At 39.2% G+C, this 13,188-nt stretch overlaps 1 protein-coding gene and 1 long non-coding RNA gene across 5 annotated transcripts in view; one reads left to right on the top strand and one right to left on the bottom strand.

Moving 5' to 3' along the window:
* Canx (calnexin) overlaps window positions 1-11,007 on the top strand; it is a 25,885-nt gene extending 14,878 nt beyond the window's left edge. For all 3 annotated transcript variants that reach the window (XM_090321103.1, XM_090321102.1, XM_090321104.1), the window contains exons 6-15: window positions 179-260; window positions 1,186-1,378; window positions 2,099-2,288; window positions 3,119-3,232; window positions 3,532-3,688; window positions 6,074-6,289; window positions 7,656-7,775; window positions 8,298-8,421; window positions 8,590-8,669; window positions 10,435-11,007. In XM_090321103.1, the coding sequence (XP_090177229.1) occupies window positions 179-260; window positions 1,186-1,378; window positions 2,099-2,288; window positions 3,119-3,232; window positions 3,532-3,688; window positions 6,074-6,289; window positions 7,656-7,775; window positions 8,298-8,421; window positions 8,590-8,669; window positions 10,435-10,488 (1,330 nt within the window). In that variant the 3' untranslated portion in view covers window positions 10,489-11,007. The remainder of the gene's footprint in view (window positions 1-178; window positions 261-1,185; window positions 1,379-2,098; window positions 2,289-3,118; window positions 3,233-3,531; window positions 3,689-6,073; window positions 6,290-7,655; window positions 7,776-8,297; window positions 8,422-8,589; window positions 8,670-10,434) is intronic.
* Window positions 7,629-13,188, bottom strand: LOC150044653 (uncharacterized). Of its 2 annotated transcripts, none has more exons than XR_016533101.1 (2): window positions 12,730-13,188; window positions 7,629-7,767 (listed from the first exon to the last, which is right to left on the bottom strand). It is a non-coding gene; the product is annotated as an uncharacterized LOC150044653 (long non-coding RNA). The 2 variants fall into 2 exon arrangements; XR_016533100.1 differs by having other exon boundaries at window positions 12,782-13,188.

Genomic DNA, 13,188 nt, shown 5'->3' with positions numbered 1-13,188 from the left:
GTACCAAAAAAGAAAAGACAAAAGTATAGTTTAAACAAACAAAAATAGTAAGTAATGAAATCTTCTAAGTACAAGCTTATAATCTGTGACAAAAGCTATGACTAGCATGGAGAAAAGAATTATGAGATCTAATCTTTCAGAATGCCATGAGGTGTTTTGCTTTTTTCTCTCAAATTAGGTACGAAGTTAATTTCCAAAATGGAATAGAATGTGGTGGTGCCTATGTGAAACTACTTTCCAAAACACCAGAACTCAACCTGGTAGGTACTTGTTTGTTGTGTGACTGGCCTTGCACAAAAGACCCACTAAACAATGTGAGACTTATCTCCAATTAACCACTAGAAAACTGGAAGTGACGCTGTGGCTCAAGGGATAGGGCAGTAGCCCTGAGCTGAAGAGCTCAGGGGCAGCACCCAGGCCCAAAGTCCTAGCCCCACAACTGACCCTCCCTAAAAAAAAAAAAATAAAAGTTACTGCTAACAAGTGTATGTTCTAGCTTCTGATTTGTATAATTTTTAGTTTTGACAAGCATATTTGTGTGACAAACATCTATCTATATATATGCAGTATCTTCTTTCTAGATTTCTGTTTTTCTCTCTTTTCAATCCTGACTTGAACTCAGGCCTGAGCACTATCCTTGGGCTTCCTGACGGCTAGAGCTTTATCACTTGAGCCACAGCACCAGTTCCTGATTTTTCTGTGTATGTGGTATCGAGGAATCAAACCGTGGTCTTTGTACATGCTAAACAAGCACTCTACTACTAGGCAAACCAGCCCTATCTTGTTTTCTTAAACACTTACATATATTGTTTTTTAATGATTGCTAATAATTTTCGTTGATATCTGAGCTAAATCTGTAAAGCAGCCAATTTTTAATTTATTTATATATTTTTTTATTTTATTTTTTTGCCAGTCCTGGGCTTCAGCTCAGTGCATGAGCACTGTCCTTGGGCTTTCTCAAGGTCAGAGCTCTACCACTTGAGCCACAGCACCACTTCTGGCTTTTTTCTACGTATGTGGGACTGATGAATCGAACCTGGGTCTTCGTGCATGCTAGACAAGCATGCTAGACAAGCACTCTACCACTAGGCCAAACTCCCGGCCCCCATTTAGAACATACTTATGAAAGACTGCTTTTGAACACTAATAAGATTTACTTAAAATTATTCATTTTTGTTTCTGAAGGATCAATTCCATGACAAGACCCCCTATACAATTATGTTTGGTCCAGATAAATGTGGAGAAGACTATAAATTGCACTTCATCTTTCGCCACAAAAATCCCAAGACAGGTGTATATGAAGAAAAGCATGCTAAAAGGCCAGATGCAGATCTGAAGACCTATTTTACTGACAAGAAAACACATCTTTACACATTAAGTAAGAAAAAATATTAGATTGGATTTTTCTATGCCTGGATAATACTCGAGCCTGCAAGAAATCTTGTAATATTATCTTTGTGCTAGGATGAACTTAATTAATGGTTTACCACTAAAAGAAGCTTCCATTGGTTGAGTGAAAACTCTGTTGTGTGCATGTGGTGAGGGAGGGGCGAGAAAATGAAATAATAGGACATACAGTACAGATATATAGTTTTTCAAGTGGTAGTTGAACTGACTTTTTGTTGTTGTTCTTGTTGTGTGGAGCTTGAACTCAAGGTCTGGGTGCCATCCCTGAGTTCCTTTTGCTCAAGGCTAGTGCTCTACCACTCTGAGCCACAGTACCACTTCTGATTTTCTGATGAATAACTGGAAACTAAGAGTCTTACCTACTTTCCTGGCGGGGCTGGCTTTGAAATGCAGTCCTTAGATCTTAGCCTCCTGAGTAGCTAGGGTTAGGCATGAACCACCAGTGACCAGGTGTTGAACTGACTTTGAATGCTCCAGTATCTGGGCATTAATCATTCGGGTCCTCAGATTCAGCAATGAATATGATTTCAGGCTTGATCACTGGTGTCTGGCAAGTACCCATTTCCATATATACATATATATATATACCACTAGGCCAAACTCCAGGCCACCATTTCCACATTTCTATGTTGTGAAAGAAGTGTGGAAATGAATGATTAACTAACTTTAATTGTATCTAACCTTTTTCCAGTCTTGAATCCAGATAATAGTTTTGAAATATTAGTTGATCAGTCAGTTGTGAACAGTGGAAATCTGCTAAATGACATGACTCCTGCTGTAAATCCTTCGCGTGAAATTGAGGATCCAGAGGACAGGAAGCCTGAGGATTGGGATGAAAGACCCAAAATACCAGATCCAGATGCTGTCAAGCCAGATGACTGGTGAGTCTTGGGGATCCTTCTTTTAGTGTAAGGGTGTAATTAGGGAGCATTTACTTAAATTCATATGACTGCTCATATCTCTTGAACAGCCAAATGTTGGTAATGTAAGAACTAATTAAATAGTTGACAGTGCAAGTCAAATGTGGTAATAAAAGAAAAGGAAATATTTTAGTTTCTTCTTGAGGAGAAAATAGAAATTTACTAATTACCATCTACTTGAGAAGGAAGGTGGCCAATAGTGATGATCTAGACTTTCTCATGCCAATTTATAAACCACAGAATGTTAAAAATGGTTTGTCATCAGTGGATGGGACTTGAACTCAGAGCTCTCATTTGGCTTCTCTTGCTCAAGACTAGCACTTTACCTCTTTGCAACATACACAGAAAAGGCCAGGAGTGGTGCTGTGTGTGGCTCAAGTGGTAGAGTGCTAGCAGAGCACTAGCCTTGATCAAAAAGTGTCCTAGGACTGGCAAAAGAAAGAAATCAGGAGCCGGAAGTTTGGCTTAGCGGTAGAGTATTTGTCTCCCCACCCCCCCTCCCCAGTACACAAAATAAGTGATCCAGCTTAGTTTTGTACCAAATGTGTTTTGTAATACTACAGTTTAGAAACTTGACTGAATTTAGTAATGTATTATGTGTGGCTTTGTTTAGATTAGAGATTGTCAAAATTAAATATTTTAAATGTTCTCATAAATGTGGTGGTAAATATTTGCTTTATCTGAAAGCTAATAATGATCAGTTTCTCATAAGTAAATCAGTTACTAAGAAAGGAGCTATCATCTCCTATCTGGTCAGTACAGTCATAATTGCTGCTTTCTGTGTGTATAAGGGATGAGGATGCCCCTGCGAAGATTCCAGATGAGGAGGCCACAAAACCTGAAGGCTGGTTAGATTATGAGCTCGAATATATACCTGATCCAGATGCAGAAAAACCAGAGGATTGGTAAGTGTTGGAGTCAGTTTCTAAATGACCTATTTTCTTCCTTTAATTTTAATTAAAATAAACTAAATGGTTAAATACAGCCAAATGCCCAAACTTCAGGAACAGGCTCTATTAATTACTTTTTTGAAAATGCATTGACTAAGAAAGGCCATTGTTGCTGAGAGCAAGAGAGAAGATGCTGTTCTGTAGTATAACACTGAAAGCATTCCAGCAGGATCTCCTGGGAATGCTGGGTTGGCCGGATGTTCATAGTTCTTCATCCCAGAGCCCATTGGTAATTTGTTGTTTATATTCCACAGGGATGAGGATATGGATGGAGAGTGGGAAGCACCACAGATTGCCAATCCTAAGTGTGAGTCAGCTCCTGGGTGTGGTGCCTGGGAGCGGCCTATGATTGACAATCCCAATTATAAGGGCAAATGGAAACCTCCTATGATTGACAATCCTAATTACCAGGTTTGTGCTTTTTCACTATTGAGTTGCTTTTATTAATGTTTGTCCCTGTTGAAGTTTTTTTTTAATATTTATTTTTGTTGTAATTAATAGAAGGGTTACATTATATTCACCAGTTAAAAGGTGCATTACTTAACAGGCATTGCTACCCCTTCTCATGTTTTTGTCCCCATTACCCTCTCCCCAACCCCTCCCCTCATCTGAGTGGCCTTTATTTTCTCTTTGTTAAATGTGCTCTTATTTTTTTGGTTGGTTGGTTGTGGGACTTGAACTCCGGTCCTGGGTGCTGTCCCTGAGCTCTTCAATTCAAGCCTACCGCCCTGCCCCTTGAGCCACAGTGCTACTTCTGGTTTCCTGGTGATTAATTGGAGAGAAGAGTCTCACAGACTTTAGTGCCTGGGCTGGCTTTGAACCGTGATCCTCAGATCTGAGCCTCCTGAGTAGCTAGGATGACAGGAATGAGCTATCGCTCCTGGCTAAATGTGCTCTTTTCAAGAGAATGAAGAACCTGTGATGTCATGTAGCAGAGGTGCCTTAGCCATAGGATCCAGCCATCAAGATTGTCCATCTTTGTTATATAGACAGGGGACTGTGTTGGTGTGGTGACAGATCATTGCTTAGCTCAGTATCTTCATCTGTAAAAAGACAGGCTCTCATTAGATGGTAAGCCAGCTATAGTGATGTTATGAAGCTCTCAGTGTACTACCAAAATGTGCCTACTTTCATCATTCTGTTTTCTGTTTGTACTATAAATAGTAAAATTGTAATAATTAAATTCCACTTTGTCAGCATGAAAATACAAAGTGTAGGTATATTTATACACCTACATAGATTTATGGTTTTCTGTTAATTGTGCACTTGGGCATTCAGGATAACAAAAATGAACAAGCACTGGTGGCTCACACCTGTAATTATAGCTGTTTAGGAGGCTGAGATCTAAGGATCCCAGTTCACAGCCAGCTGGGATGTGGAACTTGTGTCCATTTAACCACCAGTAAAATGGAAATGGTGCTGTGGCTAATGGTGGTAGAGTGCTAGCCTTGAGTGTAAGAGCGCAGTGCCCAGGCCCAGAAATCAAGCTTTATGACTGGACCTCCCTCCCCCTCCCACCCCCCACACAAAATTGTCATTTAGTCATTCAGTGTTGGTGGATACTTAATGAATCATCTGTTTTTAGGTAGTTATCTAGAAGTGAATGCTAGTTGAAGATTGCATTGCATTTTAGTTTAAATTACCACAATCCTAAGTTATACTGACTTATACTCCCAAGTAGCAGTTGATGTAAGTAGAGGTTTTGTAGTAGTCCAGAGTGAGGTGTTGGGTTTTTTTGTTTGCAGATATTTTATTGCTATTTTGTTTTTTCTTTTGGGCTGGACCTGTACCTTGAACTCAGCCTGGGCACTAGCTGTCGGCTTCTTTTGCTCCAGGCAGGCTTGAGCCAAAGCTCCACTTCAGGCTTTTCAGGCTTTTATGGTTGTTGAATGGGGTTGAATGGCATGAAGTGTTCATTTTGAACAAGAGTCATGGATATCAGAAATTTAGAATTCAGGAATCTAAGACAAAAAAAGTATGCTTACAACAATGAGCCCGGGGCTGGGAGTTTGGCCTAGTGGTAGAGTGCTTGCCTAGTATGTACAAAGACCTGGGTTTGATTCCTCCATACTACATACATAGAAAAGCCGGAAGTGGTACTGTGGCTCTAGTGGTAAAGTACTGGCCTTGAGGAAAGCCCAGGGACAGTGCTCAGGGACTGAGTATAAGCCCGAGAATGGCAAAAAAAAAAAAATGAGCCTGGGTACCAGTGGCTCCTGTCTGTAATCCCTACTACTTAGGAGCTCAGATCCTCAGATCTCAGTTCAAAGCTAGCCTAGGGTAGGAAACTGTGAGCCTCTTAACTTCCAATTAACTACTAAAAAGCCAAAGGTGGTGCTGTGGTTCAAAGTGGTAAGAATACTAGCCTTGACTGAAAAAGCTCAGAGACCGTGCCCAAGGCCTGAGTTCAAGCCCCATGACCAGAAAACAACTACAAACTTTCACTAGCAGTCCTTAGCTGTGGAAACAAAAGGCGGGGGAAGGGACAGTGCATTCTATGGAGCCAGGAGAGTAGCACCTAGTTGTCATTGGCTAAATACTTGGCTACTGAGGAAGCTGGGATCAGGAGAATTGTAGTGAGTGGAAAAGTTCATAAGACTTATCTCTCTCACCAGCAAAAAGCAGGTAGAGCGCTATTAAACAAATGGAATCTTCCAGTATCAGTAGAACATTAGTGTCCTTTGAATTGTTTCCTGCTGCTTACTTAAATTTAATAAAATTAGTATTTGTTGTTCTTGATGCAGTCAAGTTTTTTGTGTTCATTATCTGAAATAATGTTTCTAAACTCTTTTTTAGGGAATCTGGAAACCCAGAAAAATACCAAATCCAGATTTCTTTGAAGATCTAGAGCCTTTCAGAATGACACCTTTTAGTGCTATTGGTTTGGAGCTGTGGTCCATGACTTCTGACATTTTTTTTGACAACTTTATCATTAGTGGTGATCGAAGAGTTGTTGATGATTGGGCTAATGATGGATGGGGTCTGAAGAAAGCTGCCGATGGAGCTGCTGAGGTTTGTATTTGCTATTAGAGGTAATAGAAATAATTTGCAGATGCTATCTTGTAGTTTTTTTTCTCTTTCTGTAAATATAACATTACCTAAACTATAACTATAGGCCTTATTTTATTATCACTGAGTGGCCTTAGGGTCTCTCCTGTGTTATATGTACAGTGTGGATGTCTTAATTGCCATTTAGAGCATGTTTTAGTGCACTCCTAAAAATGTTTATTATTAATATGTAGAAGTTTTAGGCAACTTTTTTTTTTTGGTGGGTCACTGGGCTTGAACTTGGGCTGGGCGCTGTCCCTGAGCTCTTCATCTTCAGCTCAAGGCTAAGTCCCTACCCTTGAGCCAAGCCCCACTTCCCATTTTTTAGAGGTTAATTGGGGATAAGAATATGTGGTGCCAAGAAATCAAACCCAGGTTTTCTTGTGTGTTAAGCAAGCACTCTTATCACTAGGCCAAATTCCCCGCACCCCCCTCCTTTTTTTTTTTTTTTTTTTTTTTCCCCCAGTTGTGGGGCTTGAACTCAGGGCCTGAGCACTGCCCTTGGACTTTCCTCAAGGCTAGAGCTCCAGCACTTGAGCCACAACGCCACTTCCAGCTTTTTGCTATTTATGTGATACCAAGGAATCAAACCCGGGTCTTTGTGTATGCTAGGCAAACACTCTTAACACTAGGCCAAACTCCTGGCCCTAGACAACTATTCTTGTGACTGAGATAAGTTTAATTGTAATGCCCAAGATATTATAAGCAAGCACTTCTGGGTTGCCTGTAAGCCTAGCTACTCAAGAAGCTGAGATTTGAAATCTCAGTTCTTAACTAGCTTGGATAGAAACATGTGGGACTCTTGTCAATTGTGGGTATTGAGCTCTGGGCCTGGGTGCTGTCCCAGAGCTCTTCAGCTCAAGGCTACCACCCTACCCCTAGAGCCACAGTGCCACTTCTGGTTTTCTGGTGAATAATTGGAGATAAGAACCAAATAGTTTTTAGTGCCCCGGCTGGCTTTGAACTGCAATCCTCAAATTTCAGCCATCTGAGTAGCTTGGATTACATGTGTGAGCCACCATGCCCAGTAGAGACTTTTTTTTTTTTTTCTAGTTAACCACTAAAAAGTCAGTAGAGCTGTGACTCAAGTGGTAGAGCATTAGCATTGGCTTTGAGCTCAGAAGCTCAGACAGCACCCAGCCCCTGAATTCTTTACCCAGGATTGACATTTAAAAAAAAAAATCCCCCCAAAATCTACTTGGCTTGAGCCCTTTAAGAAAGGGGAGACCTGAGTAGTGGTCTTGCTGTAACTGAACAGAGGGACAAACACTATAGATTGCATGTGATGTCAGAAGGCAGTGCATATCATCATTGCTGTCTTATTTTCCAGCCAGGTGTAGTGGGACAGATGCTAGAGGCAGCTGAGGAGCGCCCATGGCTCTGGGTGGTCTACATTTTGACTGTGGCTCTGCCGGTGTTCCTTGTCATCCTCTTCTGCTGTTCTGGAAAGGTAAGAAGGTGCTTTAGAATTACTTTTAGAAGGAATTCTTGTGATGTTACGTATAATTCAAATAGATCACCTAAAGTTCTTTGAGAAGAGCAGCAAATCAGTTACAAAATCAGCTATCTATGTACAAACCAGATTTTTTTTCCCTTGGCTTACCTATTTCTGTAGTTCTATTTTGATTTCTCATTCATTGTTCCCTCACCATTCTCCACTCTCAAAACAATACATGTATGGTAGGCTCCATGGCCATGTTGTAACTTTTTGTCCTTTTTGCATGCTCTCTGCTGGTTAATCCCTCTGCATTCACAGACTTTGTAACCAGATTCAAAGTTCTGCTTTTAACCTTATCCCTGTTCTGCAAATCTAAGTTAGACCTATGCTTGCATGTTCTGACCTTGGATCACACACTCCAACAGGGTGTGAATTAAACCTTTGTGGTGTCTTTACATCTCCTCCTGGCAGCCTGATTACCTAACTTTATCCATTAAGCATTTTATAATTATGAAAATATGGGGACTGTTTCAGAAGCAGCCCACTGCTATGGAGTATAAGAAGACAGATGCTCCTCAACCAGATGTCAAGGAAGAAGAAGAGAAGGAAGAGGGAAAGGACAAAGGAGATGAGGATGAGGAAGGTGAAGAAAAGCTTGGTAAGAAGTTGTTCCCCAAAATCTCCTTTAAATGAAGACACTGAGATACTGTTTTAAACCCCTGATAAATGGATTTACGTGTTAATAATAGAGAATGTTTTAGAATGGTGCTAATTGTCTTAATTATCAAAACAAATTTATGGTTTTACTTTTTTTTTTTGGTATTAGAAGAGAAACAAAAAAGTGATGCTGAAGAGGATGGTGGTACTGTCAGTCAAGAGGAGGAAGATAGAAAACCTAAAGCAGAGGTAAAAGAAGTTGGAGGGGGAGCATGGTTCAAGTGGTAGAACACCAGCCAGTGAATAAAAAAGCAAGTGTCATACAGAGTTCTGGTTCCTGTCTTGAACAAAAATAAAAATTTAAAGAAGTTAGAATTCTTCTGAATTTCAAACAATTGTGTCTTATCTAGTTTTCTGTCTTATTTACATCTCAAATTCTTGCAAAAACCAGTACATTCTAAAGTTTTATTCCCTATTTATTTTGTATTAATTTAGCACAACTTTTGTTTTGGGTGCCAGTACTAGGGCTGAGATCTTGGGTGTAGTAATAGCACTAAAGTGTGACATTCTACCTGTTGAGCTGCACAGTTCCACTTCATCTTTTTGGTGGTTAATTGGAGATAAGGGTTTCATAGACTACCCCTACTTGGGCTGACTTTGAACCATGAGCCTCAGATCTCAGCCTCCTGAGTACCTAGGATGACAGATGAGAATCCCTGGCACCTAGCTTCATTTAACACTATTTGTTAAGTTCCCATTATGATGTGCCAAGCATTGTCAGTGAACCAAGACAAAGGTAACATTACCTTTGAAGGAGCTGAAGTTTTAGTAAGGTCAGGCAATAAATAAGCACTGGATACTTGAAGGAAGTAAATGACTTGATTAGTAAGCTATGAGAAGTTAGGACAGAAAACAGTACTAGAAATGCCGAGGTGGGGTAGGTTACAGCATTAAAGACCTCTTCAGAAAGGTGACATTTGAGCAAAAACTTAAGTGAGATAAAAGGCTTTTAAGAGAATATCCATGGGAAGACATTGTAGGCCATTAGTGTAAGACCTACAGCTATTGCTATCCAAAGGCTAGATGGCCAGTAGTAAAAGGAGTGCTGAAGGGAGAGTAGAGAAGGTTCCAGATGAGAGAAGTAGGTTTCACAGGCCATTGTATGGACATAGCCTTTTTTTTCTAGTATATGTTCAGCTAATAGGACTTTGGAGCACAGATTTGGCAGGATCTGATCACTCTGGCTGGTATGTTTTCCCTAGGTCAGATCAACCTGATATGAGATGGTTATAGCCTCCTGAAATACAATCTGAAATACAATGCCGTTCCTAATGGTACATGTGTCATGCTGTTTTTAAATCTCAGTGGTAGAGTGCTTCTTGAGCATGCATGAAATCCTGGCTTTGACTCAACAGATACTGTATACACAGAAAAAGCCATAAGTGGTGCTGTGGCCTTGAGAAAGCTTCAGGACAGTGCTCAGGATGCCCCAGGACTGGCAAAACAAAACAAAACAAAAGAAAAAACTTCCAAGCTTCTAAACCTTTTTTTAAAAGTTGGTTATAGGATTAAATAAAGTCAGCCTTTTCAAATAGTAGTTTACAATATTGAGAGTTTGATAGACTAGAAAGAGCTTTGTGATTTCAATCTACTTGGATTGTCTCCCATTTTCTTTTGAAGAAAGCTTTTTCATTCTCAGAATGAAGCCACTGTTCCCTTACTTAATTTTGGTAGGATTAGGCAAGTAACATAATGAAACCAGATTACTTGATCCTTTTTTCAGGAAAATGTTTATAGGACTTCCTGAGAAAAGTACATGGTTTTTGAAAACGAAGACAATTTAATACATATAACTGCATTACCTATGGGCCATAAGCTATGGTTTTATTCATTTTCTTCTCATATTTCTTCTGCTTTTGCTTCAAATAAGTTGCTCAATTTGTCTGATTCTGGAAATTTTAGTTCTTTTTAACTTGGTTAATTACAGTGAATTTCTTTTCTTTTCAATTGATAGGAAGATGAAATTTTGAACAGATCACCAAGAAACAGAAAGCCACGGCGAGAGTGAAACAATCTTAAGAACTTATCTGTGAATTCCTCTCCCTCCCCTCCCCTGCAAGTGTGGTCCCAGGAGAGGGCCTGGAAATCTTAGGTTGAAACTCAGAAAACCTCAAGATGATACCATCAACAGGTTCCAGCCGAACACTAGTCTGTGTAATTTTAAACATCTAGCAGTAAATAATTGCAGTTGTGACATAAAGGACCCTGTTTCTGTAGAAAGAAAACAATTAACATAATGGTTGTGAAATGTAACATGAAGCAACTAACTTGTATTTTTTTTGTTTTGTTTTTAAACATCTTTGTTTAAAATAGAATGATAGAAATTTTGCCAGTCTAAAATCTTGGCTTAATTTATTAATCTGTCCATGCAGAAATAACACCAACATTTTAGAAAAGGCTAGGGAGATGAATTACAGTTTTCTAACAATTTTTTTTTTTAGGTTTGGTATTTAAAAAAAAAAAATTCAAGTATCTGTGGCCCTTAAAATTGGTAATCATGTTTAAGTACAGTCATTTGTGGTTATAATCTTGTTTTGCTTGCTTCTGTTACTCAATTCCTCCATGGATATTGGGACTAGATGGAAGCCCAAATTTATATATAAAAGTTTTGTTTAAGTTGTATTAGAAATAGACAACACACACACACACACACACACACACACACACACACACACACACACACACACACACACACACACACACACACACACACACGAGCTTTCACTTGGTTAGATCATAAGGTTTGTGTGTTCTTTTGCCCTTGGAACTACTTGGTTCCCAGTCAGCTTTTCAGTTGGTGGAGGTGGTGATGTAAGCAGCACTTGGGCATTCCTATTTCACATATGGGAGTATCTGGTACCCAGCCTCCTGGAGTGCTAGCATTGTCAAAGAACACTGGCAGGGCAGGTGGGCTCCAGAGAAGATGCTTCACCACTTGTTCCACTGTGTTGACACTGTTTTTCTCACCCAACCCGTCCCTTCCCCCTCCACCCCTTACCCCTGCCCCAAGCTCTCTGCTATGCATTTCTTCACAGCACAGCTTGCAGTTCGTTGCTGAAAATTATTATAAAGCTCTGCATAGTGTTAAGCTTTATTGTGATTATGTGTATGTTTCTTTTTTTAAGCAGACCCACACCTTTCCAGGGTCAAAGTACAGGATAGAACACAACCTTCCATTTTTATCTATTTCCTTTACTCTGTGTAAAGACTTTAGAAATCTAATCCAGAGGTGGGCCAATTCAGAATTGACTGTAATTGAACACAGAATAAAAGTATTTATGGGAGGAGTGACATGTAGCATGAATTTTTGTAGAATATTTTAAGTCTTCATTTGCAATTCATGTAACAGTTACGTCTTAAATTTACACAATAAAGAAGTCCTTTTCAAATTTTTTTTTTAATATGGCTTGAAAGATTTCTTCTCAAGTGATTTTAGGAGGTTTTTGTTTTGTTTTGTTTTAAATGTGGAATGCTTGGAGCTTCTCCCCATCACTGTGGTGTAATTTTATTATACCACACTGAAATGTATTCAGAAACATTGTTTCCATTTTATTCTTTGTTCAGAGGGTTTCAGAAATATCGAAGACACTGTTCTTGCACTGAATATAAAAACACTCTCCACTGTTTATATTGGGGAGATATTAAGAGAGGAACTATAGGATGAAGACTATCCATTTGTTTTATCCTTTAAAAAAATTTAATGCTGGTTTAATTAAATTCTTTTGAGGATGGGATAAAATCTTGCTGCTGCTCAGTGCTTTATTCTTTTCATTGTTGTTTTGTGGTCATTGTGACCTTAGCTATGTAGCCAACTTTCCCAAATGTATGGAGTGCAAATAAAGAGTTACTTAGCAAGAACTGAAAATATGACTGCAGGTTTCTCCTTGGAGCAAATATGTGGGTATTACATTTCTACCTTCATCATCCGGTGACTACTTATATGGTTTTTTTTCCAGCTGAGCTGTGAAAAGGCAGGGTTGAATTACATGTGTTTATTGCATTTCTGGACTTATTTAGCAAAATTTTTATGAAAGAACACAAACACCTTGGTTCTTTAGTTTTGTTAAAATGTCTGATCCATTAAATGGACAGTAGTGTTAGCTCTTGGAAAAGCACTTACAAGGCTGGGGATGTAACTCAGTAGCTCAGTGGTAGAGTGCCTGCCTGACATGTTCAAGACTCTTTGAGTTTAACTTCCCCACCCAACACCTCAAAATAAGAGAGGGATTTCTTATATTTGGATACTTACGTTGTTGTAAAGTGCCCACTCTCAATCAGATTTGTTCCTTCAGTTTTCTTACCTAGTGTTCTCATTCACTTTTTTTTTTCAGGCTGTCGCACTGAATGGTGTTACTTTAAAGCTGTGTTGTGTCTTGCTTTTGACTGAACTTCATGGTAACCTTTGAGGAGATGTGTTTTTATTGTTTCTATAGTGGGCCAATGGTTCTTTTATTTTAAAAGTTTGTTGATATTCTAGAATTAGAACTTAGAACTCCAAATTTGTATTTTTCTACTGCATTTATATAAAAATATTTGGCTCAGGGCTTTTTTTTTCCCTTTGTTTTGTTTTTTCCTCCAATTTAAAAAAGTCTTAAAAGCTGTGATAACGATGCTGGTGAGCTCTTCCATTGGGCAGCCTCCTACACACCTACGTGTGTAGCGTTTAGGACCCTCTCTTCACATAGTCTAGTGTGTATTTTATTTTACT

The sequence above is a fragment of the Megascapheus bottae genome, chromosome 29 (assembly GCF_031878675.1).
Source record: "Megascapheus bottae isolate mThoBot1 chromosome 29, mThoBot2.hap1, whole genome shotgun sequence".
NCBI lineage: Eukaryota > Metazoa > Chordata > Mammalia > Rodentia > Geomyidae > Megascapheus > Megascapheus bottae.
This window is presented reverse-complemented; position numbering and strand designations above follow the sequence as displayed.